General features: G+C 36.9%; 1 protein-coding gene across 3 annotated transcripts in view; it reads right to left on the bottom strand.

The window, feature by feature from the left end:
• Nucleotides 1–26,354, bottom strand: part of kmr (pleckstrin homology domain-containing family A member kramer) — a 666,551-nt gene that overhangs the window by 233,783 nt on the left and 406,414 nt on the right. For all 3 annotated transcript variants that reach the window (XM_090386565.1, XM_090386564.1, XM_090386566.1), the window contains exons 10-11: nt 19,330–19,439; nt 10,213–10,308 (exon numbers count right to left, since the gene is read on the bottom strand). In XM_090386565.1, coding sequence (XP_090242691.1) covers nt 10,213–10,308; nt 19,330–19,439 — 206 coding nt within the window. The remainder of the gene's footprint in view (nt 1–10,212; nt 10,309–19,329; nt 19,440–26,354) is intronic.

Consider the following 26,354-nt stretch of genomic DNA (forward strand, 5'->3'; position numbering starts at 1 on the left):
AGCATTCTGGTCTCTTGCCAAAGCTATTGGCCGTAACTTTTGCCCATCTCTGCTCCCACCTCTGTCCAAACCAGATGGTTCTGTTGTCACTTCAGCCAAGGATAAAGCTGACCTGCTAGCATTTCATTTTTCTTCCAACTCATGTATTAATGATCTTGGTAAAACACCTCCCGCCATTCCCAACACGCTCCATTCAATGCCTCCTGTGGTCTTCCGTCCAAAGGATGTCAGAAGGATTTTAACGAATCTTGATGCTAAGAAAGCTCCAGGTCCCGATGGTATTTCTCCACTTGTTCTCAAAACCTGTGCTCCTGAACTTACTCCTATTCTTTGCCACCTTTTTTTCACTTTGTTATTCCAAAGGTGTTTTTCCTTCTGCTTGGAAATTTGCTCATATCCAGCCAGTTCCTAAAAAGGGTGACAAATCCCTCCCATCCAATTATCGTCCCATTGCAATTACTTCTACTCTTTCTAAAGTAATGGACAAATCAATTAACCACCAACTCTTAAACTACCTAGAAACCTTCCGTCTAATCAACGATCACCAGTATGGATTTCGTCAGTGTCAATCCACTGGTGATATTCTGGCTTATGTTACCCATTTATGGACAAATTCAATGGAAAAGTTCGGTGAAACACAAGTAGTTGCTCTTGACATCTCAAAGGCTTTCGATCATGTTTGGCATAAAGGTCTTCTAAACTAGCTTCCATCTTATGGTTTGCCAACTGTTTTTAGTAATTGGTTATCCAGTTTTCTCTCTGATCACTCACTTAGGGTGATGGTAGATAGCTCTCTGTCTTCTAACTTCTCCACTAATGCCGGTGTCCCCCAAGGTTCAGTTCTTTCCCCCACTCTTTTCTTCTTGTATATTAATTACCTTCTTCCATTGACTGGAAATCCTATCCATAGTTTTGCCGATGATAGCACATTGCATTCCACTTTTCATTTTAAGAAATATTTTCCTGCTCAGTCAGCTTCAACTTCTCAAAAGTCTGCTACCAATTCCTTAAATGCCGATCTTCAGGTAATCCTCCAGTGGGGCAAAGACAACTTAAGTTGATTTCAACCTTTCTAAAACTCAGTCTTGTCTTATATCTCACAAAAAGGATTCTTCTGCTCCTATGCTTATCTTTAGTGCCACTCCGATTTCTAGGCAAAATGATATATCTCTTTTGGGGATTACCCTGACTTCTAATCTCTCTTGGCACAAGCACATTACAAATATTGCTTCCTCTGCATCTAAAAAACTTGGTTTTCTCTTTCGCTCTCGGCGTTCTTCCAAACAGCTGCTCACTCTGTATAAATCACAAATCTGCACTGCCATGGAATATTGTTCCCCCATCTGGGGTGGTGCCCCCAAAACCTCTCTCAGGTTTCTTGATTCCATTCAGAAGAGGGCAGTTAGGTTAATTAATGATTCATCTTTAACAAAGTCTCTCCACTCGCTGTCTCATAGACGTACTGTTTCTGCTGCATGCCTCTTCTACAGATACTTCCATGGGCACTGTTCTTCTGAATTGGCTTCTATAATGCTCGCACTCTCTCTTTCAAAACAGTCCGAATCCGTGCCGCTACCAGCCGACATCCATTTACTGTCCAACTTCAAACCCACAGAACCAACTTGTCATCTTCCTCGTTTATTCATTCAACTGACGTTTTCTGGACCTGAAAATTACAGTCTACAGAAGTTGAAGTCCAATGTCAACAAATATCATCTTTCGTCTTCTCAACCTCCAACCCAAGCACGGTACTAAGTACTATAGGTTCTAATACCTCTCGCGTTTGGGGTTTACATAAAAAAAAACAAAAAAAAAAACCACACTTAAAGGATAGGTTTGTCACTAAAAGATTTTATGCTCCTTAAGAACACTTTCCAAAACTAAAGCAATGCAGCTAAGAGACTTCTGGAATATTGCACATGAACAGATCAACAGATAATTAGGTTCTAGCTTCTGCTAATGCAATTTAGAAATGTGATTTCCAAATTTGCTGAAATTTGGAAGGAGCTGAAATTCTTTGGATGTGCTGCCCAGAAGTTGCAAACCTCCAGATACTCAGAATACTGCAAACGAATTGGTTGTGCCAATAGGGAGGGTGTTTTCTGAGTGCAAATAAGCATTCAGTACTACGTATACAGTACTCATCAGTGATTGCCACATCCTGAAGAAAGAGTGACCCACAACATTACACAAATTGGAGCAGTGTGGCATTGGAGGCAAATTGCTGCTATGGATAAAGGGATGGTTGAGTATGAGAAGACAGAGTGGCAATCAATGGACACTGCTTTTTGTGTATTAATGCTATTAGTTGAGTCCCTCAGGGTTCAGTGTTGGGTCCATTGTTGTTTTCTGTATTTATAAATGATATTGATGATGGTATATCAGGCTTAATATCCAAGTTTGAAGACGATATGAAGGTTGGCAGGGTTGTTAATGACACTAAACTGCTGCAAAAGGATGTAGAAAAGTTGAGCAGATGGGCTGAGAGGTGGCAAATGAAGTTTAACATTGACAAATGTAAAGTACTACATATGGGAAGCAGTAATCCCAGAGTAACGTATCAACTCTGTGGTACCACACTGACAGTGGTAGAGAATGAAAAGGACCTGGGGATAATTGTGCAGGCAGATATGAAGTTTTCTGAGTAGTGCAGATGGTCTGCAAGAGTAGCTCATGGTGTCTTGTCAATGATATACAGGAATTTTTCTAGCAGGGATAAGGAGGTGATATCCCCTTGTATAAGGCAATGGTCAGGCCACACCTTGAGTACTGTATACAGGTCTGGAGGCCTCATTTTTAGAAGGATGTAGAGCTGTTGGAATGAGTACAGAGAAGGGTAACAAGATTAGTGAATGGAACAAAGGGTTGCTCTTACGAAGAAAGGCTTAAGTTTTGCAAATTACAGTGTCTGGAGACTAGGCACCTGCGAGGTGATCTGATTGAGGAGTATAAAGCCTTGAATGGTTTAAGCATGCTCAATGTTGATGGGATTCTTCCTCTTGCTCAGAATAATCATCTGAGAGGGCATAAAAAGACGGTTGTAGGATTTATGTGTGGAAGTTTGCCTTTAACCAGCGGGTGGTTGATTGCTGGAACAAACTTCTATTTGTCATTGTAGAAGTTGATAGCTTTTTTTGGCTGATGCTATATAAGCTTGCTTTCTTGCATCATGTGCCTTTGCAAATGCTAATGCTAATTACATATGAATTACTTGCTCATATGTAGTTAGATCCCAAATTCATATGGAATACCTTGTGGGCAAAATAAGTTCACTTTCACCTAAATAAGCATTTGAATAGTCATAATGTTGACTATGAGCTCCTGCAGATAATTTGGTTACCCAGAAAATTTCTGCACTTTCCCAAGGTCACAGTGCAGCTATACCACAAACTTTGTTATTAATCCATATTTTAGTGAAGGGCAAATTAATTGCATATGCTCTGTGACTGATGAGTATTACTGCTCCATGTTTCAAACTGAACCAATGTCTACATTTAATGAATTTTTTCTTTTGAAAAGATCATATTCATTTAAGATGGGCTCCCATTACATAATCCATTACATAAACAAACAAAAGAAAAACTAATGGATGTTTTCCTGCAGAGCTTTTCCTTCACCCTACCTCAACCAGTTATGTAATCTTTTGTGATGTTCGAAACACACTTGCAAATTTTAAGGCTAGCATTTCCTGTCATGCTGAGAATGTCAAATAAAATACAGACCTGCCAGCTTTTAAAAATCCAAACCTGTAAAATATAAATACACTAAAACCTCCCTTATCTCATACCTCCCATTAGCTGGAACCTCCAAATAATGGACACTTCTTACTGCATCAGCAGAATACACAGTTTCTTACAGGATATGCTACCTCCCATTAACAGATCCCCTCAATACTGATACAGATTAGCAGACATCAACCAAAATTACTTAGAAACACTAATCCTGCAACTCTTAAAAAGTTGAAGATTAACAGATTACACAGTAAAAAAAAAAGATGTTCTTACAATCTGATTCACTTTAAGAAATTGCATTTAATGCTATTGGGAATACAGTGTTAAGAGATGATAGAGGAGGTATCTCCTACTGGGGAAGGATCACAAGGTAAGCATCACAGCAGGCACCATACTCTGCACATACTGTTTCAGTGTTACATGGCCTATTTAGGAGCCACTGCTATGCAGATAATAGCAGTACTGAACAGTCAAGTGTTATGTACACCGACCAGATTGCCAGATCAAACTCATCTACACAATTGGGATCGTGCCATGTTCAAGAAAGGCTGCAATCAACCCAGGTAGCTAGAGCTTACACAGGGCATCTGTTCTGTCCAACCACAACCCCAGCTGGGGTAACAACAAGGAATGGTTGTTACCCCATGAGCAGGAGAGAGATGTTAACAAGAAGATTATTATTTTTTAATTAATTTTATTTATTTATTTTGTTTTATTTTTGAGGGGAAAGAAACAAACAGCTTACTTCCTAGAAAGGTTAGTGGGTTTTTTAATTTAATTAATTAATTTTTTTTTTTTTTTTTTGGTGATCATACTTTTCATTAAAAAGTACATAAATTTTAAAACAATACAACCAGTAGACATAAGTTGCCAATATAATGCTGATTCAGTCTGGTGTGACATAAACACTGGGAAAACAAAGGTGGGAGATGGCATCTGTTATAAGCCAAATCACATGAAGAGTAGCATAATGATCAATTATAGAGACAGAAAATCACATTGTCTTATTGCAGGTGATATTAACATTCCAAATATCCACAGGAACTCATGGGTTGGAGATTTACTCAGTAGTAGAACTTGACCTGATCTGATTTTGTAATGGTGCAAAGGCAACTTAGACCATAATGTACAACTCCAAAAAATAAAATGCATTAAAAATCAGTAACTTATTATTAGATTATGATAGAAAAGAATGCACACAAGTGTACAAAAGCAGCAAATGGTCTTAATAAGAGTAACCATGAATATATATGATTATTACGAACTAATTTATATATTTTTAAAAATTGAAAAACTTCAGATGTACTGGCTTTGTCAGATAAAACCTGACTGAGTGTACAAGGGCTCAATCATATGATTAAAAGCACCAAAACATAAATGATGCGCACAATGTCTACTTTAATATGTAGATCTCTAAATAGAATCTCTTGAATACAAATATCAAATGGATGGTTTGCAGTCTGGTGGGTGTTATAAAGATTAATCCAGCATGGCTCAAAAATGGATGTCCATGTAGAATTCGTCTGGCAGGCACTTCAGTTTAAAAATGTACTGTAAGCACAGCTGCTTCCATCAAAGAGATAACAATGGCTCATCTGATTCCACATAAAGACTCCAGACAGGTGACATCTGAAATTCTACAGTAACAATACAAGCAAGTTGCCTGGTGGTGGTGGATAGGATCCAATCATCAACGTACACCATTACTGTGTATACTTGTATACTTGACTGTATACGTAACTGTGTATACTTGAGATCTATGATTTAATTTTTTTTTTTTTTTTTTATGAGCATTAGCAACTAAGGCCATATTGCTCCGGGAATATGCGGTGGTCATTTCCTGACCTTTCCGCATCCTCCATAGATTTAATTTGGACTGCATAAAGTGCACAGTAAAGGCATAGTAAGGTGCAACAGTCTGCACCCCATAAGGTAGAGCATGGAGGATATTCAAACCTTTTGTGCACAGCTGATGAATATGTTGAAAAAAAGTCAACATTTTATCAAAAAAAATCTAGTTTCAGGTAGTAGTGGAATAGTATTTTGTCCAAGCCGCAATTCAGGCTTAGGATGAAGGTGAAGCTTATGACAAAAATGAACACCAACAGTTTGCTGTAACAAGAACCTGAAACCGCCTGCCACTGTCCAGGAGTTGAGGTGATCAATGGTTTGTTGCAGTTCTTTCAATGGGAAAATATTCTAAAGTCATCAACATACAGGACACTTTATAGCTGAATGGAGTTATTCTGTAATGATATTCATTCTGATGACAATAAGTGTAACACTTATAACTGATGAGAGAGAGAGAGAGAGAGAGAGAGAGAGAGAGAGAGAGAGAGAGAGAGAGAGAGAGAGAGAGAGAGAGGGGGGGGAGCCTTTAAAATACTTCATTTCCAAGTTGTGGCATAAGCTTTTTCCAGATAAAAGAAAATAACACCACATCCTTGCATTTTAGGAAATACATCTTGGATGGATGTTTCCAGTCTAATTAAATGTTCCTTCAGAAGCTACACTATGTCCTGGAGAGGTAGTTTGCTTTTAAATACCATGTAAGATGAACAGTGGCCATTCTCTCCAGAATTTTGCACAAAAAGCTAATTGGAAATTTTTGGTCTTTCCTAGCTTATCAAAGGCAAGAAAATTTGTCTTGTGCCTGAAGTAGTAGTAGTAGTGGCATGTGATGCAAGAGAACAAGTGTATAAGCTTATGCAGCATCAGCCAAAAAAAAAAAAAAAAAAATTACAAAACAATTCCACAGATTCTAGTAGGAGGCATTTTATCATTTCATAATGGATGTCATCTGGTCCAACATCACTTGTTTTGGTAACAAGTTAGAGTTGTTTTCAATTCTTTTAGGGAAAATGGCCCAATGTAAGTGCCTGCATTTCATTTCTCTCTTTCAGGACCAGGAACCCTGGAGAGTAGGATAATGTACAGATGTTAGAAAAAGTTCCCCCCCCCCCAACCACATTTAGTCATTGCAGTTGAATCTGCAACAGTGTATCCACTATAATCTAGGATCAATGAAGGGTGCATGATGTATATTTCTCCTTCATTTTCTGGACTTTATCCCAAACTTTCTTAGGGTTGGCTGACTAGGTAAGAGAAGATGTAAAATGAATCCATGAGTCTTTTTTGCTCTGACATCAAACATAACATGCTTTGGCATGTGCACAATTAAAAGCTAGAAGGCTGGATGTATTGAGATATCTTCAGAATTATTCCAAGCTTTGTTTTGTATCATTTCATCTGATAGAATTCTATAATCCCCCATGGTTTTGGAAATAGTGAAAACCAGGTAGATGTTTTTGGAATTGCAAATGCAGCTAAGTGAGCAATAATTTCTGTGATGGATGTCCTATTGACTGTAGAGATGTCAAACTCTGAAAGATGCTGAAAGGTATTCCAGTCAGCCTGATCAATATTCCACTGTAATAACCTAAAAGGAAAACGGCTGCCCCTAAATAACAAAGTTATCACAGGGAAGTGATCACTTCCATATAGGTTCTCTTCCACCTCCCACAAAAGTAAACGGAGGGCAAAAGGAGAGCAGATAGAAAGAGCAATGGCAGAGAATATCTGGGTGTGTGTATAGAAGAAAGTGTTAATTCATAGATTTGGAAAGCAGAGCTCATTGAGCATATGCTCTATAACATGCCCTTCCACTGATATCAGCATTATCCCATAGGATGTAATGGGGTAGTGCTAAAAGGATTTTGTTTTTGTAAAGGTGATTTTAATGGCATCAGGTATGTTTTAAACTCTTTTCGGCAGGATCAACTAATTTTGTTAAAAACTGCAAACACCAAATGAGAAGTTTTCAGAGAGGTAACAATAGCATTTAGCATTTTATACCAACTAAGAGATGCTGTTCAAGATTTACACCAAAATGGATGTCAGCCGAACTGGTAAGCTTAGTGGCAAAAGAGGTAAAATGCATAAGATGATTACAAACTGACAGGGGAAGGCAGAGTCCTAAAATAAACACAAACTGGTGTGTAAATCAAGTCACTCAGGGAGAGGGGCAGGCTATGACACATTATGAGAGGTCGTTGGCTAAGGATGCAAACATAAGTGGCAATGAAATCTTGAATACGTTAATGATAGAAGAAAAGGGCGAATCAAACTGGTTCACTGGATACGAATGACATAACTACTGATGATTTTGCACAGATTGCTAATGAACCAAATAAATATTTTGTATCTGCTTTGACACATGAAAGAATTTTTAGAGTTTGGATCAGCAGAAGTCTATCCAACATTTATATGGAATTAAATAGTTTTATAATAATAATGCAAAATGGAAAATAATATGCTGAGGCTAAAAGTGAAAATAAAAAAAAAAACCATGTGGGGCTGATGGAATCTATACATTTCTATTGAAAGAAGATTAAAAGGAGGTGGTTAAACCCTTAAACACAATAATGAAAGCATCCTTGGCTTCAGAGGAATCCCATACTGATTGATGAAGTGTCTACTATTTGCAAAGATGATTCAAAATGCGAAACTGGTAACTATAGATTTATAAATTTGACTCCTGTGTCAGGGAAATTAATGGAGTTGTAAGTTAAATAACTAATGCAAAATCAACTTCAGAGGAGTAAAACAAAAAAGCAGTCACAAAGGATTTGTTAAAGGGAAATCATGCCCCATCAATCTGACTGACTACTATGAGGTCATCACAAAGGAACTAGATCAAAGAATAATTCTGACATCATATAATGAGGTATGATCAAAAATTCAGGGAATGGTTTTGTAACTTGAAATTGTGGCATCACAGTGTGTTGAAACTTATTGCAACATATTTGGTGACTCATCTAAACACAGCAATACCTGAGTTCCCGTTTATCTGCAGGCAGTCTCAATTAGTGTGTACTGAATAAAAGGTATTTTGTGTGTTTTGTCACATATTAAACTGAGAGACTTTACTGATCACCGCATTTACATCAAATTTTGTTTTAAATTAAGAAAAAGTGCAACAAATTCGTATAATGTTAAAAACAGCTTTCAGAGAAGATGCTGTGTCATTCAAGACTTTTCAGTAATGTGCAAGATTTAAATAGGGCTTCTAGTTTACCAAAGATAGTCCTCACTCTGGCCACCCTTCAACTTCAAAAACCAATCATTCAATTCACTCATATTTGTGGCATGATTAGGAGTGGTCAATGTTTAACTACCCATGAAGCTGCTAGTGAAAATTGGTATTTTTCATGGAACATATCAACCAATTTTAGCATTAGATTTGAGAATATGACACATTTTAGTCAAATTTACACCTTGCCTCCTTGCTTGTCAAGTTTATGCCTTTGTGATCACTGATGATCACAAAGCAGCTAGTTCTTGTATGTCAGGATCTTCATTATCAATGTACCGCTGATCCATATTTTGTTTCTTCCATCATCACGGGTGACAAATTGTGGGTAACAGCTAAAATCCAGAAAAAAATTCCTAGTCCAATCAAAGGAAAACTGTCTTCCACTGACTCCTAAATTGAAGCAGAGTTGGACCTCATAAATCTGGCAATCTCAGGATATAGAACAAGGCTGAATTTCTGAAAGTTGTACATATAGTTTAAGTATTCAAATGTAATTTGTAATATCCATATATTCTACACTTGGGAAGCTCAGGTGAGCTAATAACATAATTCAATGCATGATCAAAGACAAAATTTTAGTTTAGCCGACATGAATTTGGGGAGAACTTTCAACTGCATAATAAAGCAAGTGTGATTTTTGCTAACTAAATAATTTAAAAATATTGTCTTAAATCACATTTGAATGTTTTTATTAGATATAACAGCACTGAGCCCTATAATCTCCACAGAGCAATGGCCACCAGCATTAAATCAAAATGTGAACCTGTGGAGTATAGCATGCTAGCCTAAGAAATAAAGGTTTAAATCCCACCAGGTGTTGCAATTGTCCAATATCATTTAATATGAGGTATAAATGGCAAAATGATTTCACCAATCAAAAATCACATTAAAAACTAAATACATAGTACCATACCACTAAAGACTATATTGTGAACTTGTTCTGAATAGCTCGCAAATTTAACGGTTTTGTATATTGCAAATACTAATAACAATGCATACAGTACAAGAACTATGTGAAAGAGAAAGAAATTTGTGTTTGGAAATTATTAAAACATAATACATAAATCCAGCATCTGCACTGTTTTTTTTTTTTTTTTTTTTAAAGCTTGGCCATTGCAGCAGCTTTGGTAGTCAGCCATACATCGCCTTGTATGGCTGAGTACCCTTGTAGAAATATTAAAGGAGTGCTGGAATTAAAAAAAAAAAAAAAAAAAAATATGAGGCTTTCTTAATTTGGCAATTATATTTGAAAGTATATTCACATTTCTCTTACCACATACTTTACCAGCACTTTAACTTATGACATTAAAATTCTTTAAAGAATAGCAAAAGAGCTTAATTAGCATTAATATAATAAATATAAATAACGTAATCAATCGAACTTACTGATTTTCCTAACAAATCTCCAGCAGATATACTAAGTCTTTTTCCATTGCTGTTTAAACAATCCGATTGGTGCACAAATTTTTTCAACTTCTGAGGCTGCAAAAAACAACAAACTGAATTAGATATACAACACACATGGATATATACTGTATAGTTCATTCAGCATAACTTTAGACTTCTTAACCATTTATTAGCATTAGCATTAGTAGAGGCATATGATGCAAGAAAGCGAGCTTATGCAGCATCAGCCAAAAAAAAACAACTCCCATTTTGCCCCTCCATTCGTTCGAAATACCTGTCCAGCTGAGCCTTAAATTTATTTAGACTATCAACTTCCACAACAAGGGATGGAAGTCTGTTTCATAAACCAACTACCCGCTGGCTAAAGGCAAATTTCCGCACATCTATCCTACTTCTGTCATTCCTCAATTTGAATTTATGCCCTCTCAGGTGATTATTCTGAGCAAGAGGAAGCATTCCATCAGCATTGAGCATGCTCAAACCATTCAAGGCTTTATACACCTCTATCAGATCATCATGCCGGTGCCTAGTCTCCAGACACTGTAATTTGCAAAACTTAAGCCTTTCTTCGTAAGAGCAACCCTTTGTTCCATTCACTAATCTTGTTGCCGTTCTCTGTTCTCGTTCCAGCAGCTCTTCATCCTTCTTGAAATGAGGCCTCCAGACCTGTATATAGTACTCAAGGTGTGGCCTGACCATTGCCTTATACAAGGGAATAATCACCTCCTTATCCCTGCTAGAAAAATTCATTCCTGTATATCATTGACAAGACACCATGAGCTATGCTTGCAGCCCATCTGCACTGCTCAGAAAACTTCATATCTGCCTGCACAATTACCCCCAGGTCCTTTTCATTCTCTACCACCGTCAGTGTAGTACCACAAAGTTGATATGTTACTCTGGGGTTACTGTTTCCTATATGTAGTACTTTACATTTGTCAATGTTAAACTTCATTTGCCACCTCTCAGCACATCTGCTCAACCTTTCCTGATCCTGTTGCAGCAGCATACTGTCAGTAGTGTCCTTAACAACCCTGCCAACCTTTGTATCATCTGCAAACTTGGACATTAAGCTTGATATACCATTATCAATATCATTTATAAATACAGAAAACAACAATGGACCAAACACTGAACCCTGAGGGACTCCACTAATAACATTAGCCCATGATGAGCAGTGTCCATTGATTACCACTCTCTGTCTTCTCCCACTCAACCATCCCTTTATCCATAGCAGCAATTTGCTTCCAATGACACACTGCTCTAATTTGTGCAGCAGTCTTCCATGTGCAACAGTATCAAAAGCCCTTCTAAGATCCAAACATATAATATCAAAGTTATTCCCTGCATCCAGTTCTTTTGTGACTGCATCATAGTATCCAATCAAATTGGTCAGGCAAGACTTTCCCTTAACAAAACCATGCTGTGTCCGAGCTATAACTGAAGCCATGTCTAGATGATCTTTATGATGATGATGGCTAAGGGTTTGCTTACTTCCTTTTCTACCTCCTTTAATATAACTGGATAGATCCCATCCACCTCGGGTGCCTTTTTTATGTTTATTCTCAACAATTTCTCCTCCACTTTCCTCTTAGTTATTACAAAATCTGGGGAATGCCAGATGCGAAGTAAACTCAATGCTAGAATTTATTTCACCTCTGGCATTCCTCTTCCTGAATAACTCCTCACGTGTGAATGTAGATGCAAAATACTCGTTTAGTTTGTTAGCCACCTGAGCAGGATCATCAACAGTTGAACCATCAATATCCAGTAGACCAATCTGATTCATCCCTTTCCTTCTGGAGTTTACATAGGAAATAACTCTTTTCTGTTTTTCTTTGCATCCTTTGCCAAGCATTTCTCATAATCTGCCTTTGCCTGCGTAATCTCCTTTGTGACTTGGTTACAGACCAGCTTATATCTATCAAGGGCTTCCATATCACCCATTCATTTATATGTATCCCATGCATTTTTCTTCTCTGCCACATATCTCATTAGTTCATCTGACATCCATTTAGGCCTAAACCTTGAACAATATTTCTTAGTTGGTATGTAAAGCCTAGTAGCTTCCAAGATAAATTCTTTAAATGCTTCCCATTTTGAATTTGCTTTGGTAACATCATCAGCTGGTCCTACTGTATAGAATTTAAATACTGTCTCAGACCATCGTAGTCGCCTTTACGAAAGCAAAAACCCTTCCCTTTACCCCTGATGGTAGTTATCTCTTTGAGTAAACCCTACGTCTGCACACTGTGATCAATCCACCTAGTGGTTCCTTTATCTGCAGATTCTTAATGCATGAAGAATCACTACTGATAATCAGATCAAGAGTATTACTCCCTCTAGTTGCCTCCCGAACATGCTGATGTAGAAAACAATCATCCAATAAATCCACAAAAGCCTTGCTAGTGTGTGAGTGACCAACCCACAAATTCCAGTCAATATATTGGAAATTAAAATCCCCCATTATAAGACTCTCTGATTTACTGGTCCACTCTATTTCCCTGTACAGTTTCTTATTATACTCATCTGAGTCATTAGGCCTATAGCACACTCCTACTCTCAATTTTGATCTCCCAATGCTTCGGTCACACCAAACTGACTCGACACTGCAATGTCCAGCGATGTCGACTGGCTTGACTTCCTTGGATTTTATGTGTTTCTTAACTAATAGCATAACCCCTCCTCCCTTCCAATCCTGTCTATCCTTTGTGTACACATTGTACTCCCCAAATTTCAGTTCTGCATTCCATATATCTGTGTGACACCACATCTGATATTCCAACAATATCTGCCTTTGATGTTTTGAGCAATACCGCAAATTCATCAAATTTATTTATCAAACTCCTAGCATTGATGTACATGCAAGTATACATGCACCTGTCCTATTCTTAGCTACCCTAACACAACTCATGTGTTTACTTGTACCGCAATGACTCCCAGCAGTCTCTGAAGTACCCTGCATCTTGTTTTCCAGGCTGCTGCTCATTACAATAGAAGCAGTGCAAGAATCACTTTCATCTCTGCCAGTGGCTACTATTAATCTATCCAAGCTAGCAGTTTTCCGACCCACCTAACACTGCCTCGATAGCATCAGCAAATATTCTTGCACCCTTTCTATTTAAGCGTATCCCATCCCTGGAGAAGCAGTCTCTCCTGTTAACAAGTACAGATATTGCTGATAGTTATTCACAAACAAATAACTGTTTACTAATAAATTTGTAAGGAAGGTTATGATAGCTTCCTTGGACTCAGGGGAGATACCCATGGACTGGAAATGTGCAAATGTGACCCAATCCACAAAGGAGGATCAAAGAGAGACACAGGTAATTACAAACCTGTTAGTTTAACTTCTGTTCCAGGGAAATTAATGGAGGCACTGGTTAAAGAAGCAATGCAGGATCATCTAAACAAGACTTCAGTTATAGCTTGGACACAAAATGGGTTTCTTAAGGGGAAGTCTAGTCTGACCAATTTGATTGGATTCTATGATGTGGTCACAAAGCAACTGGATGCAGGGAATAACTTTGATATCATATATTTGGATCTTAGAAAGGCTTTTGATACTGTTGCACTTGGAAGAATACTGCACAAATTGGAGCAGTGCAGCATTGGAGGCAAATTGCTGCTATGGATAAAGGGATGGTTGAGTGGGAGAAGACAGAGAGTGGTAATCAATGAACACTGCTCTTTGTGGACTAATGTCATTCGTGGAGTCCTCCAGGGTTCAGTGTTGGGTCCATTGTTGTTTTCTGTATTCATTAATGATACTGATGATGGTATATCAGGTTTAATGTCCAAGTTTGCAGACAATATGAAAGTCAGCAGGGTTGTTAATGACACTACGCTGCTACAACAGGATCTAGAAAAGTTGAGTAGATGGGCTGAGAGGTGGCAAATGAAGTTTAACATTGACAAATGTATAGTACTACATATGGGAAGCAGTAACCCCAGAGCAACGTATCAACTGTGTGGTACTACATTGAGAGAGGTAGAGAGTGAAAAGGACCTGGGGGTAATTGTGCAGGCAGGTATGAAGTTTTCTGAGCAGTGCAGATGGTCTGCAAGACTAGTTCATGGTCTTTTCAATGATATACAGGAATTTTTCTAGCAGGGATAAGGAGGTGATTATCCCTTTGTATAAGGCAATGGTCAGGCCACACCTAGAGTACTGTATACAGGTCTGGAGGCCTCATTTTAAGAATGATGTAGAGCTGTTGGAAGGGCAACATGATTAGTGAATGGAACAAAGGGTTGCTCTTACGAAGAAAGGCTTAAGTTTTGCAAATTACAGTGTCTGGAGACTAGGCACCTGCGAGGTGATCTGATTGAGGTGTATAAAGCCTTGAATGGTTTGAGCATGCTCAATGCTGATGGGATTCTTCCTCTTGCTCAGAATAATCACCTGGGAGGGCATTGAGAAAACACAGTTGTAGGATAGATGTGCAGAAGTTTGCCTTTAGCCAGTAGGTGGTTGATTGCTGGAACAAACTTTCATCTGTCGTAGAAGTTGATGGCTTAAACACATTCAAGGCAGAACTAGACAAACATCTGGAGCGGGTGGTTGAGTGAAATGAGAAAGGAGTTAGTGTTTTTTTTTTTCGGCTGATGCTATATACGCTTGCTTTCTTGCATCATGTGCCCTTGCTAATGCTAATGCTAAAAAGAAAGTTGAAAGTATAATGCAGAGGACTCAACAAACATGGTTGACACAACCACAATGTAGTATTTTATAGGTCAGTCTTTCTGCTGTGAGGATGAAGCACCAGTCCTTTATTATTTCACAATCACTTTGGTTTGGATCTTGCAATGATTAGCATAACTTTCTAAATCACTGTTTTATGGACTGTCTGAAGTAATGTGTATAAAAATAATAGGTAAACCAATCATATCGAACATGTAAAATAGTTAACTGGAGAGCATCATATAATTATTTTCTTATTCAAGATTGATATGGCAAAAGTTATCCTTTTTTAATTTTGAAGGGAAATAATAAATATTTGAAGGTTGTTTATTCAGGAAAAACCTTATACTGTTTACTTTATGGAGCTTCGTTCGCATGCCTTATGTTTGTAAGTTGTAAACTTCGGGAATACTGTCTCGCTGCTTCGAATTGTGGTTAATTCACCAGGCTGGTAATAAGGGATCATATAATTAAACATATAGATACAAATTAATGCTGTAAAAAAATTAAAAATCCTTCAATTATCACAAAATTTAATTAACATTGGGGAATTCAGTATCATAGCATAGCATGAAGTTGACTGATATTGGCTGCTTTGGCATTATATCTATTTAATGCTAAAAACCAAGGTAAACACTAGTATTTTCACCTAATCACATGATTCCGGTTTACTGGATAATGAATGTTCCAGAAGACTTTTTTTTTTTGTAGTATGCCACTCCACCCCTACAAATTTTTCCAAGACCTACCTAGTCACCACTGCTATTTTAGCAGTGGTGACTAGGTCTTGAAAAAAACTGCTAAACTGACAAAAAATATATCTTACAAGTTTGTTGACTCGTGTGCAGGTTCAGTAAATGAATATGGGATGCATTAAATTGAAATTATATAATATTGCTGTTTAATAACAGAAACAATAATTTAAATTTATTTAGGTATTAACAAACATGGTAAGCAATAAACTTGCCAAACTGGTGCAAAAAAAAAAAAAAAAAAAAAAAAGTGAAGGAACTCAAAAATGGCTTAATTTTTATCCAAAATTATCACCACCTGATCGAATGCAATTATTACACCATTCTAAAAGTCTGAAAAGAAGGCATCCAAAGAGATGATGTTTAGTTCAGCAGTTACATTTTTGTTTATGTCCTCAACATCCCAAAATCTTTCCTTTGAGGGCAGTTTTCACCTTGGAAAAGAGAATTTAGTCCACTGGAGTTAGATCAGAAGAGTAAGATGGAAGTTTAATCTGTACAATTCTATGTTTCATCAGAAATGGCTTTACAAGTATAGAATGAGCAGGGGAATTGTCATGCAACAAGAACCAAATGGCCTTTCTCTCTCCTCTTCACGTATAAATTCCTTGTGAATCACAAGCTGTTTGTCAAAAAAAAACATGATCAGCATCGTTTGTTCATGGACTTCTGTAAATAAAACTTTTTGGGCCTTGGTAATGATTTTGAAGTCCACTGCATGCTCTGATGCTTTGTCTCTTGGTCATACTGAAACACCTAACACTTACTTCCTCAACTTTTTTTATTTATTTATTTTTTTATTTCAGCTACATTTTTTTTTTCACCACCCCATTTCAAACATACAAGCTACTTTCCAAAAAGGTCTAAAGATAAACTGAATTAATCATATGTGTGTTTAATACATGAATGCTCAGACTGTTTGCCAAGTCATAAAAGAAAACAATAATTGTCATTAGATTTTTATACAGCAATTTATTTTAAATATTCAAATTTTTTCAACACTCTTATGCCACAATAATTTAACCATTATTTAATGAAACATTCCATTTTGGACTACTTCTCCAGTCCTCTTTGTCATTCATGTATATGTTATAGACAAGTATCATGCATATGCTATATACATGTATATAGCATGTACATGAACCCAGTTCCCTTTTAATACAAAAACTCATACAAATCTCGAGTCAGTGTGAGAATGATTTTCACTTTGCTGGTATTATTTGGAACAAACTAAAAGAGGTATTACCAGCATGCCTGTCCTTTAGTTCTATCAGTGAGACATACTTTGATCCTTTCTGAGTAGCCTGCGTGTTTCATTGTCTGTTTTTTCACTTTTAGCTTATTGTTTGTGTAATATAAGTGTAAGGTACAGAGCTCATATAAACAGTTACCTACTGATCTCTTCATGTCTGAAAATGTATAAAATGAAGTAAAATAGAATTGGTTATTGTTTTGGGCATTTTTGGTGCATCAACTACTTTGGTCATGCTGCATATACATCCTAGTAAGGGGTTTTTCAAACCCTTATTTTGAGCATAGAACCTTTTTCCAGATCTAGGTCTCCTGCAGAATCTTTCTGTAAATATAAATCATCTGCAAAACCATTTTGTAAATCTAAATCTTCTGTGGAACCTAAATATCTTTAAAAACAGTAATAATGAAAAGGCTGGCTAGGGTAAATAAAATGAACATGAGAACCGCAGCAAACTATGGGAACTTACTGAACCAACTAGTCTGCAGCTAGTGTAGTTTCTCCTTGGTAAACAGGCAATGCATTTAGCATTGCAATCAAAGTCTGCTTACTTGTATTAGTAATGGCAATGGGAAACTCAGTGTGAAAGCATTTCATTCTGCTTTTAGCAGAATGAACAAATTGGCAAATTAAACATGCAAAAATTTGTAAACATTGAGATCACTGCATTAATTGATCAGTTTAAATCCTGCTATCATGATTTAAACTGATCAGTTAAAGCAATGAAAGAAGAAGGAATAATATAAAGTAATCCAAACTTATATTCTCCTGATTTACAATTTTTTTGCATATTCAAAAAATTGCATATTCAAATCAACACCAATGCTTCAGAAATATTGCATTCTTTAGCAATCATAGACATATTAATATGTCCTTCCTGCACATCCAGGTCTTCAATTTTTTTGCACATTACTGGAGTTATCACTTCTGTTGGCCCTCCCAGCCAAAGGTTGTCTATGGATTCTAATCTCCATTTAAACTGCTTAGACAAAAATTTTATCTGGTATTCAGAAGGGACAGCATCACCATATACAGCCTTCATACATTCATGAGTAACCTTTGATCCATTCTCTTCTTTTTCCAAAATTGTGATGATGGCCCAATGCTCTAATTTCATGATGTCCATGTTTTCATTTCTAATTTATATCTCTTCTGTCTTTTAGTACTTCACTTTATTAAGATGAAGCTGCACAAAGACATTTATAAGAGTATGATAAACTTGTGTTTTTTTTTTTATATATATATATCAAAGATATTTGTAATTTTATCAAACATATTTTACAAACATAAAAAAAAAAAAAAAAAAAAGTGGAAATTGACAGCTTAAATAAATTCAAGGCTGAACTAGACAACTTTTGGAGTGAATGGATGGGTGAAACGGGAAGAGTTTTTATTTTATTTATTTTATTTTTTTTGGCTGATGCTAAATAAACTTGCTTTCTTGCATCATATGCCTCTTCTACTAAAGCTAATGCTATTTATAGTCTATAGTTAAGGCAGATAACTTTTTTATGTCCATTGTATAATACAGTTACTGACATTCAGAGAAACCAAACAGACTGTTATCATTCAATAACAGTTCAATTTAATGAAATTCAGCCAATCGCAGCATTCAGATAGTCCTCAATCTCATACCATTTCTGTGGTTATCATCAACAATGCACAATCAAAACCTGAACGTAACATTTCCATAATTTACAGCAAAGGAGAAAAGAAATTTGAATGTACTGAGCAAGCTTGATGTTGATGTAATTCTTCATCTTGCTCAGACTACATACGAGGGGGCATATATTCAAATTGAGGATAGTTGCAGACTAAATGTGAGAAAGCTTCCTTTAGACAGCGGATGGTTGACTGCTAGAACAAACTTCCATCTGTTTTTGTGGGAGTGGATAGCTTGAATAAATTCAAGGGAAAAAACTAGACAAGCTATTGGAGGGGATGAATAGGTGAAATAGGAAGGGTTTTTTTTGGCTGTATAAGCTTGCTTTATTGCATCACTTGCCATTATTAATACTAATAAGCAGACTTTGATTTACTACTGAAAAAGATCACAGAAAATACTTTAGAATTCTGAGATGCTTTCATATTAATACAAAAAAGTTGGCAAAAAGTTGTAAAATTTAAAAACTTGAGATAAAGGTAAATTTTATAAGCAACTAAGATACATAGTCAACTGCCCATTATGTGAACAGCTGTGAAACTCATTCACCCATTTATATATAATTTGATTGTTACTGGGATGCACCTTTTAATTCCTGTAAGAAATAAAAAAATGTAAAACATACAACTATTATTAAACACAAAATACACATTTTAAGTATTAAAAAAAATTTAAAAAAAAAGATTAACCCAACAAAGGATATTAAGACATTTTTCCTCTTCCCATTTAAAATGTTAATACCTACTGTTTTAACATGTATTTCTGAATCAGACATATTGGAATCATCCTTCATTTGATACTGGTCTCTTATAGGAACTTTTCCAACAGAGTTTTGATTTGGCTCCGACTCCACACCTGGCACATGTGAAAGAAAAGGAAGTATTAAATGAATGCTATGTTATTTAATACATTAATGACTTCTAGTTTCTAGTTACTGTGTATTACTAATTTAATATAAAAACAGCAAGAACTTATTTTCAAGTAACTCACCTCACTATCAGGTTAAATGATCATAAAAAGTATAGATGAAAGATTAAAACTAGTTTGAAAAATTAAAGTTTTAAAATTCTGTCATTTGTATTTTTAATGATCATTTAACTAAACAGATAGTGAGGTGAGTTACTTAAAAAGAAGTTCTTACTATTTTTAATATTAGATTATAACATTATATTATCGAATACTAAAACATCACCATTTATTACTATTGAAAAATATCAAGTTTAGGTTCCCAGTTTATACTTCTTCTCCGTAGTGAAGAATAGTGATCTGTCATATTTAATTTTCTTTTCTTTTTTTTTTTTAATGCACTGCTTATGACTTTCAAATTAGTGGGAACCAGTACCATATAAATTTATATTTGCCCATATGCACAGAACCAATCAATGGCAGATATTTCTTTAGTGTGTGTGTGTGTGTGAGAGAGAGAGCGAGAGAGAGAATTACTTGGCTGATGGAAATGAACTAATTGGCAAATTAAACATGCAAAATTTGTAAGAAAACACAGTAAAAAATTCTGCACAACGTATGGATTTTTTATAATAAGAGAAATGCATATATAAAATGTGCACAAAAAGTTTGTGAAATTAACTAATATTTGAAAAAAATAAATGAAGGTGAGTCAGCAGCAGCATGTTGACAAATATTCTGGCATGCAAGAACTTGCTGCTCTCTGATCATCAATGAGGATGCAAAGGCACAAATTTTACTGAAACATAGCACATTCCCTCATCTTGCGTTAAAATTGATTGATTATGTCCCCTAAGAAGTGACAATTTCACCAACAAGTTTACAGATAGTTAAGTATCAATCACTCCATCAGATCATGAACAAGCAGGTTAAACTATTGGTTTTTAAAGCTGAAGGGTGGTCAGAGTTAGGATAATCTTCAATGGACTAGGTCTTTATATTTGCAAATCACTGTAATGTCTTTGAACAACAAAGAGCATTTTCTAGAAAGGCTCTTTTTAATATTTTATGGGTTTATATTGCAATTTTCCTTAATTTGATACAAAATCTGATTCAAATTCTTTACTCAGGAAAATCATTATTTTAAATCGGAACAAAACATACACACACACACACACACAAAAAAAAAATAAAAAAATAAAAATAAAATAAATAATAAACACCGATTCAACACAAACACTAATTCAGACTGACTATATAAATAGATGATTCATACATTTGTATCTCTATATGAGTAGACTTTGAAGATGTTGGAACAAGTCAACTTGCTACAACACTGCAATTTTGAGATACAAAGTCAGTCTTTGAACTTTTTCATTACAATTCAAAGTGTATTATTTAACTGCACAGGAACTGATGAATAACAATTGCACAAATAGTACAGTGAATTAATAATAATTACTCATTTGTAAATTTTAATTAATGAAATGCAAGGTAAAACAGCCAATACAAAAATAAACAGAGATATGCAGCGACAGGGTAGTTAATCCCACCAGCTTAATTATCTTAATTATCTCACTTCACTGCCTACTGCAGTTAGCTACTTCTTGTAGAGAAATCAAAACTGAATAACAACTACAAATGTACTGTTTCTCAGAAAAGCATAATTTCACAACTTAAATTCACCTTATTTTCAGTTCTAAATATTTATTCAAAAGAATTAACAGTTCATTTTGCTCATGCAAAACTAAACAACAGCTTAATCAATAGTCCATACTTAATGGAAATCAAGTTTGATTCCTCTACTTTCTTGAAATATTATCTAATACATCTTACATGTATTAGATAATATTTCAGTGTATGACAATACATTATCTAATACATCTGATACTTTGAAACTTGTAACTGCTTAACACTCCTTTGACACATCCATTGCACCTTCGTTATGCAACAGGGACCAATTCTGATTCCAGGTGATACTACTATCACTTTATTCTCAGAGGCGGGGCTGGAGGGGAAGAGAGCTCTGAGCAGCTGATTGTCCTGATATCAGACAATAAAGGTGACTCTGGTTTAAATTTATGCCAAGCGTTCCCACTTATGCTGAGTTCTTAAAGTCTGACATCATTAGGTTTGTGTTTTGGGAATTCATTTGACTTGCTTTCTTGTGAAACTTGATAGCATGATGAAATGTCATTTAGTTAAACCTATAATATTTTTAAATTAGATCTTTTTTTAAAACTACGAGAGTAGAGGAAATAATATGCGTGACACTACATACATGACATCCAACATTATTACCATCAGAAATTGTGAGATGCTATCACATGCCAATCATTCCATACCTATGTGAAATACTATTATTACATACTATTAGAAATGACTGAGATGTGCATTGTCATGTGCAAAAGTGGTCACATTGACTTTTGCCAAGTGTTAAAATAGCTGTGTATTTGCTATAGGAAGAAACTTCTGCACATGCAAGACAGCAAGGATATAGTAGCAGTAGTAGTGGCATGTGATGCAAGAAAGCAAGTGTATGAGCTTATGCAGCATCAGCCAAAAAAAAACAATCACACCATTCCCTCCAAATGCCTGTCCAGTTCCTCCTTAAATTCATTTAACCTATCAACTTCCTCAACAACAGATAGAAGTTTGTTCCAGCAATTAACAACCCGCTGGCTAAAGGTAAATTTCCGCACATCTACCTTGAGGTTTTCACAGACATTCTCTCAGATATGCCAGACAAGCTGTACTTGCTACCTGGGAGTCTAAAAGGCTGATGGAACTGATATTCGGGTGACACTCAAGTCAAGTGGACACAATAGTAGTAGTAATAGTAGTAGTGGCATGTGATGCAAGAAAGCAAGTGTATGAGCTTATGCAGCATCAGCCAAAAAAAAAAAAAAATCACACCATTCCCTCCAAATGCCTGTCCAGTTCCTCCTTAAATTTATTCAACCTATCAACTTCCACAACGACAGATGGAAGTTTGTTCCAGCAATTAACCGCCCGCTGGCTAAAGGCAAATTTCCACACATCTATTCTACATCTGTCTTTTCTTAATTTCAATTTATGCCCCCTTAGGTTCATAATCTGGACAAGTGGAAGGATCCCATCAGAATTCAGCGTGCTGAACCCATTCAAGGCCTTATACACCTCAATCAGATCACCGCGCAGGTGCCTAGTCCCCTGCCACTGCAATTTGCAGAACTTAAGCCTCTCTTGATAAGAGAATCCCTTCATTCCCCTCACCAATCTTGTTGCCCTTCTCTGTACACACTCAAGCAAATCTACATCCTTCCTAAAATGAGGCCTCCAGACCTGTACACAGTACTCAAGGCGTGGCCTGACCATTGCCTTATACAGAGGGATAATCACCTCCTTTTCCCTGCTAGCAAAATTCCTATATATCATTGACAAAACCCCATGACCTGCCCTGGCAGCCTGTCTGCATTGCTCAGAGAACTTCATATCTGACTGCACAATTACTCCTAGGTCTTTTTCATTTTCTACCACCTTAAGTTTAGTACCACACAGTTGGTACGTTTCTCTGGGGTTACTTCTACCCATATGCAGTACTTTGCATTTGTCAAGGTTAAACTTCAGTTGCCACTTCTTAGCCCATCTGCCCAAATTATCTAGATCCTGTTGCAGTAGCACACTGCAATTACTGTCATTAACAACCCTGACAACCTTTGTATCATCTGCAAACTTCGACATTAAGCCTGATATACCTTCATCAATAATCTGAACCAATATCATTGATAAATATACAAAACAACAGTGGACCTAACACCGAACCCTGTGGGACCCCACTAATAACATTAGTCCAAGAAGAGCAGCACCCATTGATTACCACCCTCTGTCTTCTCCCACTTAACCATCCTTTTATCCATTGTAGCAACTTACCCTTAATACCATTCTGCTCCAATTTGTACAATAGTCTTCCATGTGCAACAGTGTCAAAAGCTTTCCTGAAATCCAAATATATGATATCAAAATTATTTTTTGCATCCAGTTCCTTTGTAACCACATCATAATATCCTATCAAATTTGTCAGACAAGACTTTGCCTTAACAAACCCATGTTGTGTCTGAATTATTGCTGCAGTCTTGTCTAGATGATCCCGCAATGCATCTTTAACCAGTGACTCCATTATTTTACCAGGAACAGAAGTTAAACTAACTGGTCTGTAATTACTTGTCACCATTCGATCCCCCTTTGTGAATTGGGGATACATTTGCACATCTCCAGTCCGTGGGAACCTCCCCTGAGTCCAAGGACGCTCTCATAATTATGGCTAAGGGTTTGCTTAGTAGCTTTGCCGCCTCCTTTAATATAACTGGATAGATCCCATCCACCCCAGGTGCTTTTCTTACATTTAACTTCAACAATTTCTCTTCCACTTTGCTCTCAGTTATTACAAGATCATTAAGCACCCTGCTACAATTTGATAACTTTCTGCCATTTTCAAACCTTAATAATTCCTCACGTGTGAATGTAGATGAAAATACTCATTCAGTTTGTTTGCTACCTGAGCAGGATCATCAACAGTCGAACCATCGATGTCAAGTGGACCAATCTGATTCATCCCCTTCCTTTTAGAGTTTATATAAGTAAAGAAATCCTTGCTGTTTTTCTTAGCATCTTTTGTCAAGGATTTCTCGTAATCTGCCTTCGCCTGCCGAACCTCTTTTGTGACCTGATTACAGACTAACTTATATCTGCCATAGGCTTCTGAGTCGCTTGATAATTTATATGCATCCCATGCATTTTTCTTCTCTGTTACAAGTCTCATTAGTTCATTTGACAACCATTTAGGCCTAAACCTTGAACAATATTTCTTAATAGGTATGAAACTTTTAGTAGGTTCCACGATTAATTCCTTGAATGCTTCCCACTTAGAAGTTACTGTTGGTAACATCGTCAGTTGATCCCATTGTACAGAATTTAAAAACTGTTGGAGACCACTATACTCGCCTTTACGGAAGCAAAAACCCTTTCCTTTACCCCTGATGGTAATTAAATCTTTAAGAAAATCCCACGTCAGTACACTGTGATCACTGCCACCCAGTGGTTCTTTTATCTGCAAATTCCTAATACATGAATGATCACTGCTGATAACCAGATCAAGAGTATTACTTTCTCTGGTTGCCTCTCGAACATGCTGCTGTAAAAAACAATCATCCAATAAATCCACAAAAGTCTGACTAGTGTGTGAGTGACCAACCCACAAGTTCCAGTCAATATCTGGGAAGTTAAAATCCCCCATTATAAGACATTCCGATTTACTAGTCCACTTTATTCCTCTGTACAATTGTTCATTGTACTCATTCAAGTCATTAGGCCTATAACACACTCCTACTCTTATTTTTGCTTTTGCAGTGCTTATGTCACACCAAACTGACTCAACAGTGCACTGTTCATCTATATCAACTGGATGCACTTCTTTTGATTTTATGTTTTTCTTAATTAACAGCATAACACCTCCTCCCTTCCTATCCTGACTATCCTTTCTGTACACATTGTACTCCCTAAATTCCAGTTCGGCATTCCTTATATCTGTGTGACACCACGTCTCTGATATCCCAACAATATCCACCTTTGATGTCTTGACCAACACTTCAAATTCATCCAATTTATATACTGTACTTCTAGCACTGGTACACATGCAAGTATACATGCACCTATTCTTATTTTTAGTTACTCTAACACATCCCATATACCCACCTGTTTCACGATCACTGCCATCCGTCCCTGAAACCCCCAACAACCCTCGCTCCAGGTCGCTACTTATTCTAATAGAAGTTGTGCAAGAATCACCGTCACCTCTGCCTGCGGCTACTGTTAAACTATTAGTCCTTGTATCCCCCCAAGCTATCAGTTTTCCGACCCACCTAACACTGCCTCGATAGCTTCTGCAAATATTCTTGCACCCTTTCTATTTAAGTGTATCCCATCCCTGTAGAAGCAGTCTCTCCTGTTAACAAGTACAGTCCAGGCTGAAAAAAATTCTATCCCTTGAGCCTTGCACAATCTTTCCAGGGCCGAATTGATCGACAAGGCTCTCATCATATACTCCCTCCTATCGTGTCTGGGCAGAATTGCAGACACTTTCAAATTCAACCCTAATTCACGGCTTTTTTTCATCAGTGACCTGTACTTGTTAAGTAATTCTGCTGGTCTCCTACTCTTAATATCATTAGTGCCAACGTGTACAACTATATCACCATTTGTGCCCCTAAAAGATGATATCTGCTCTACAACGTCATCAACCTTTGCCCGTGGCAGACATACCCTGGTCCTGTTCCACCTATCCTTTTTACAAAGGATGTTTCCCGTTTCCCTGACAATAGAGTCACCAACTATTAGTTCCTTTGGGACCAGCGCAATCTGCCTTGGGGGTTGCCGCTGTGTTGCGTGATGACCAAGTGTAAGCTCTGGCGTTGATGTGGGCAGCTGAGAGCCTGATGGGCACCTCAATTTAGATCTTTCGAGGGCATCCACCCTGTCCTTCAAACTCTCATATAGGCCCATAACAACGCTGAGTTGTCGCCTGATTTCCTTACACTCCTTACATCGCGCACACACAAAGACATCCCCCATGGCAATATCATGTTCCGTTCCAGATAGTTCGCCAAACATTTCACAAGTTGCACATTTTTTTAGGCTGTGATGCATTGGAGAATCGCCCCCCTCAGTTCTCCCCCGAGTCACAGCAGTCCTGCCACTTTGCGCCCGTTGCCTTGCTGCTCTAGTTTCGGGCATGATATTTTAAATTAATAAGATCAATAAATTAAATTAATTAAATGTCGGCGAAGTCCGGACGTTCTGTGACAGCCAAATCCTCGGCTTGCACCT

This window comes from Mastigoproctus giganteus, chromosome 12, assembly GCF_048544385.1.
Source record: "Mastigoproctus giganteus isolate SK-2022 chromosome 12, ASM4854438v1, whole genome shotgun sequence".
Taxonomy (NCBI): domain Eukaryota; kingdom Metazoa; phylum Arthropoda; class Arachnida; order Uropygi; family Thelyphonidae; genus Mastigoproctus; species Mastigoproctus giganteus.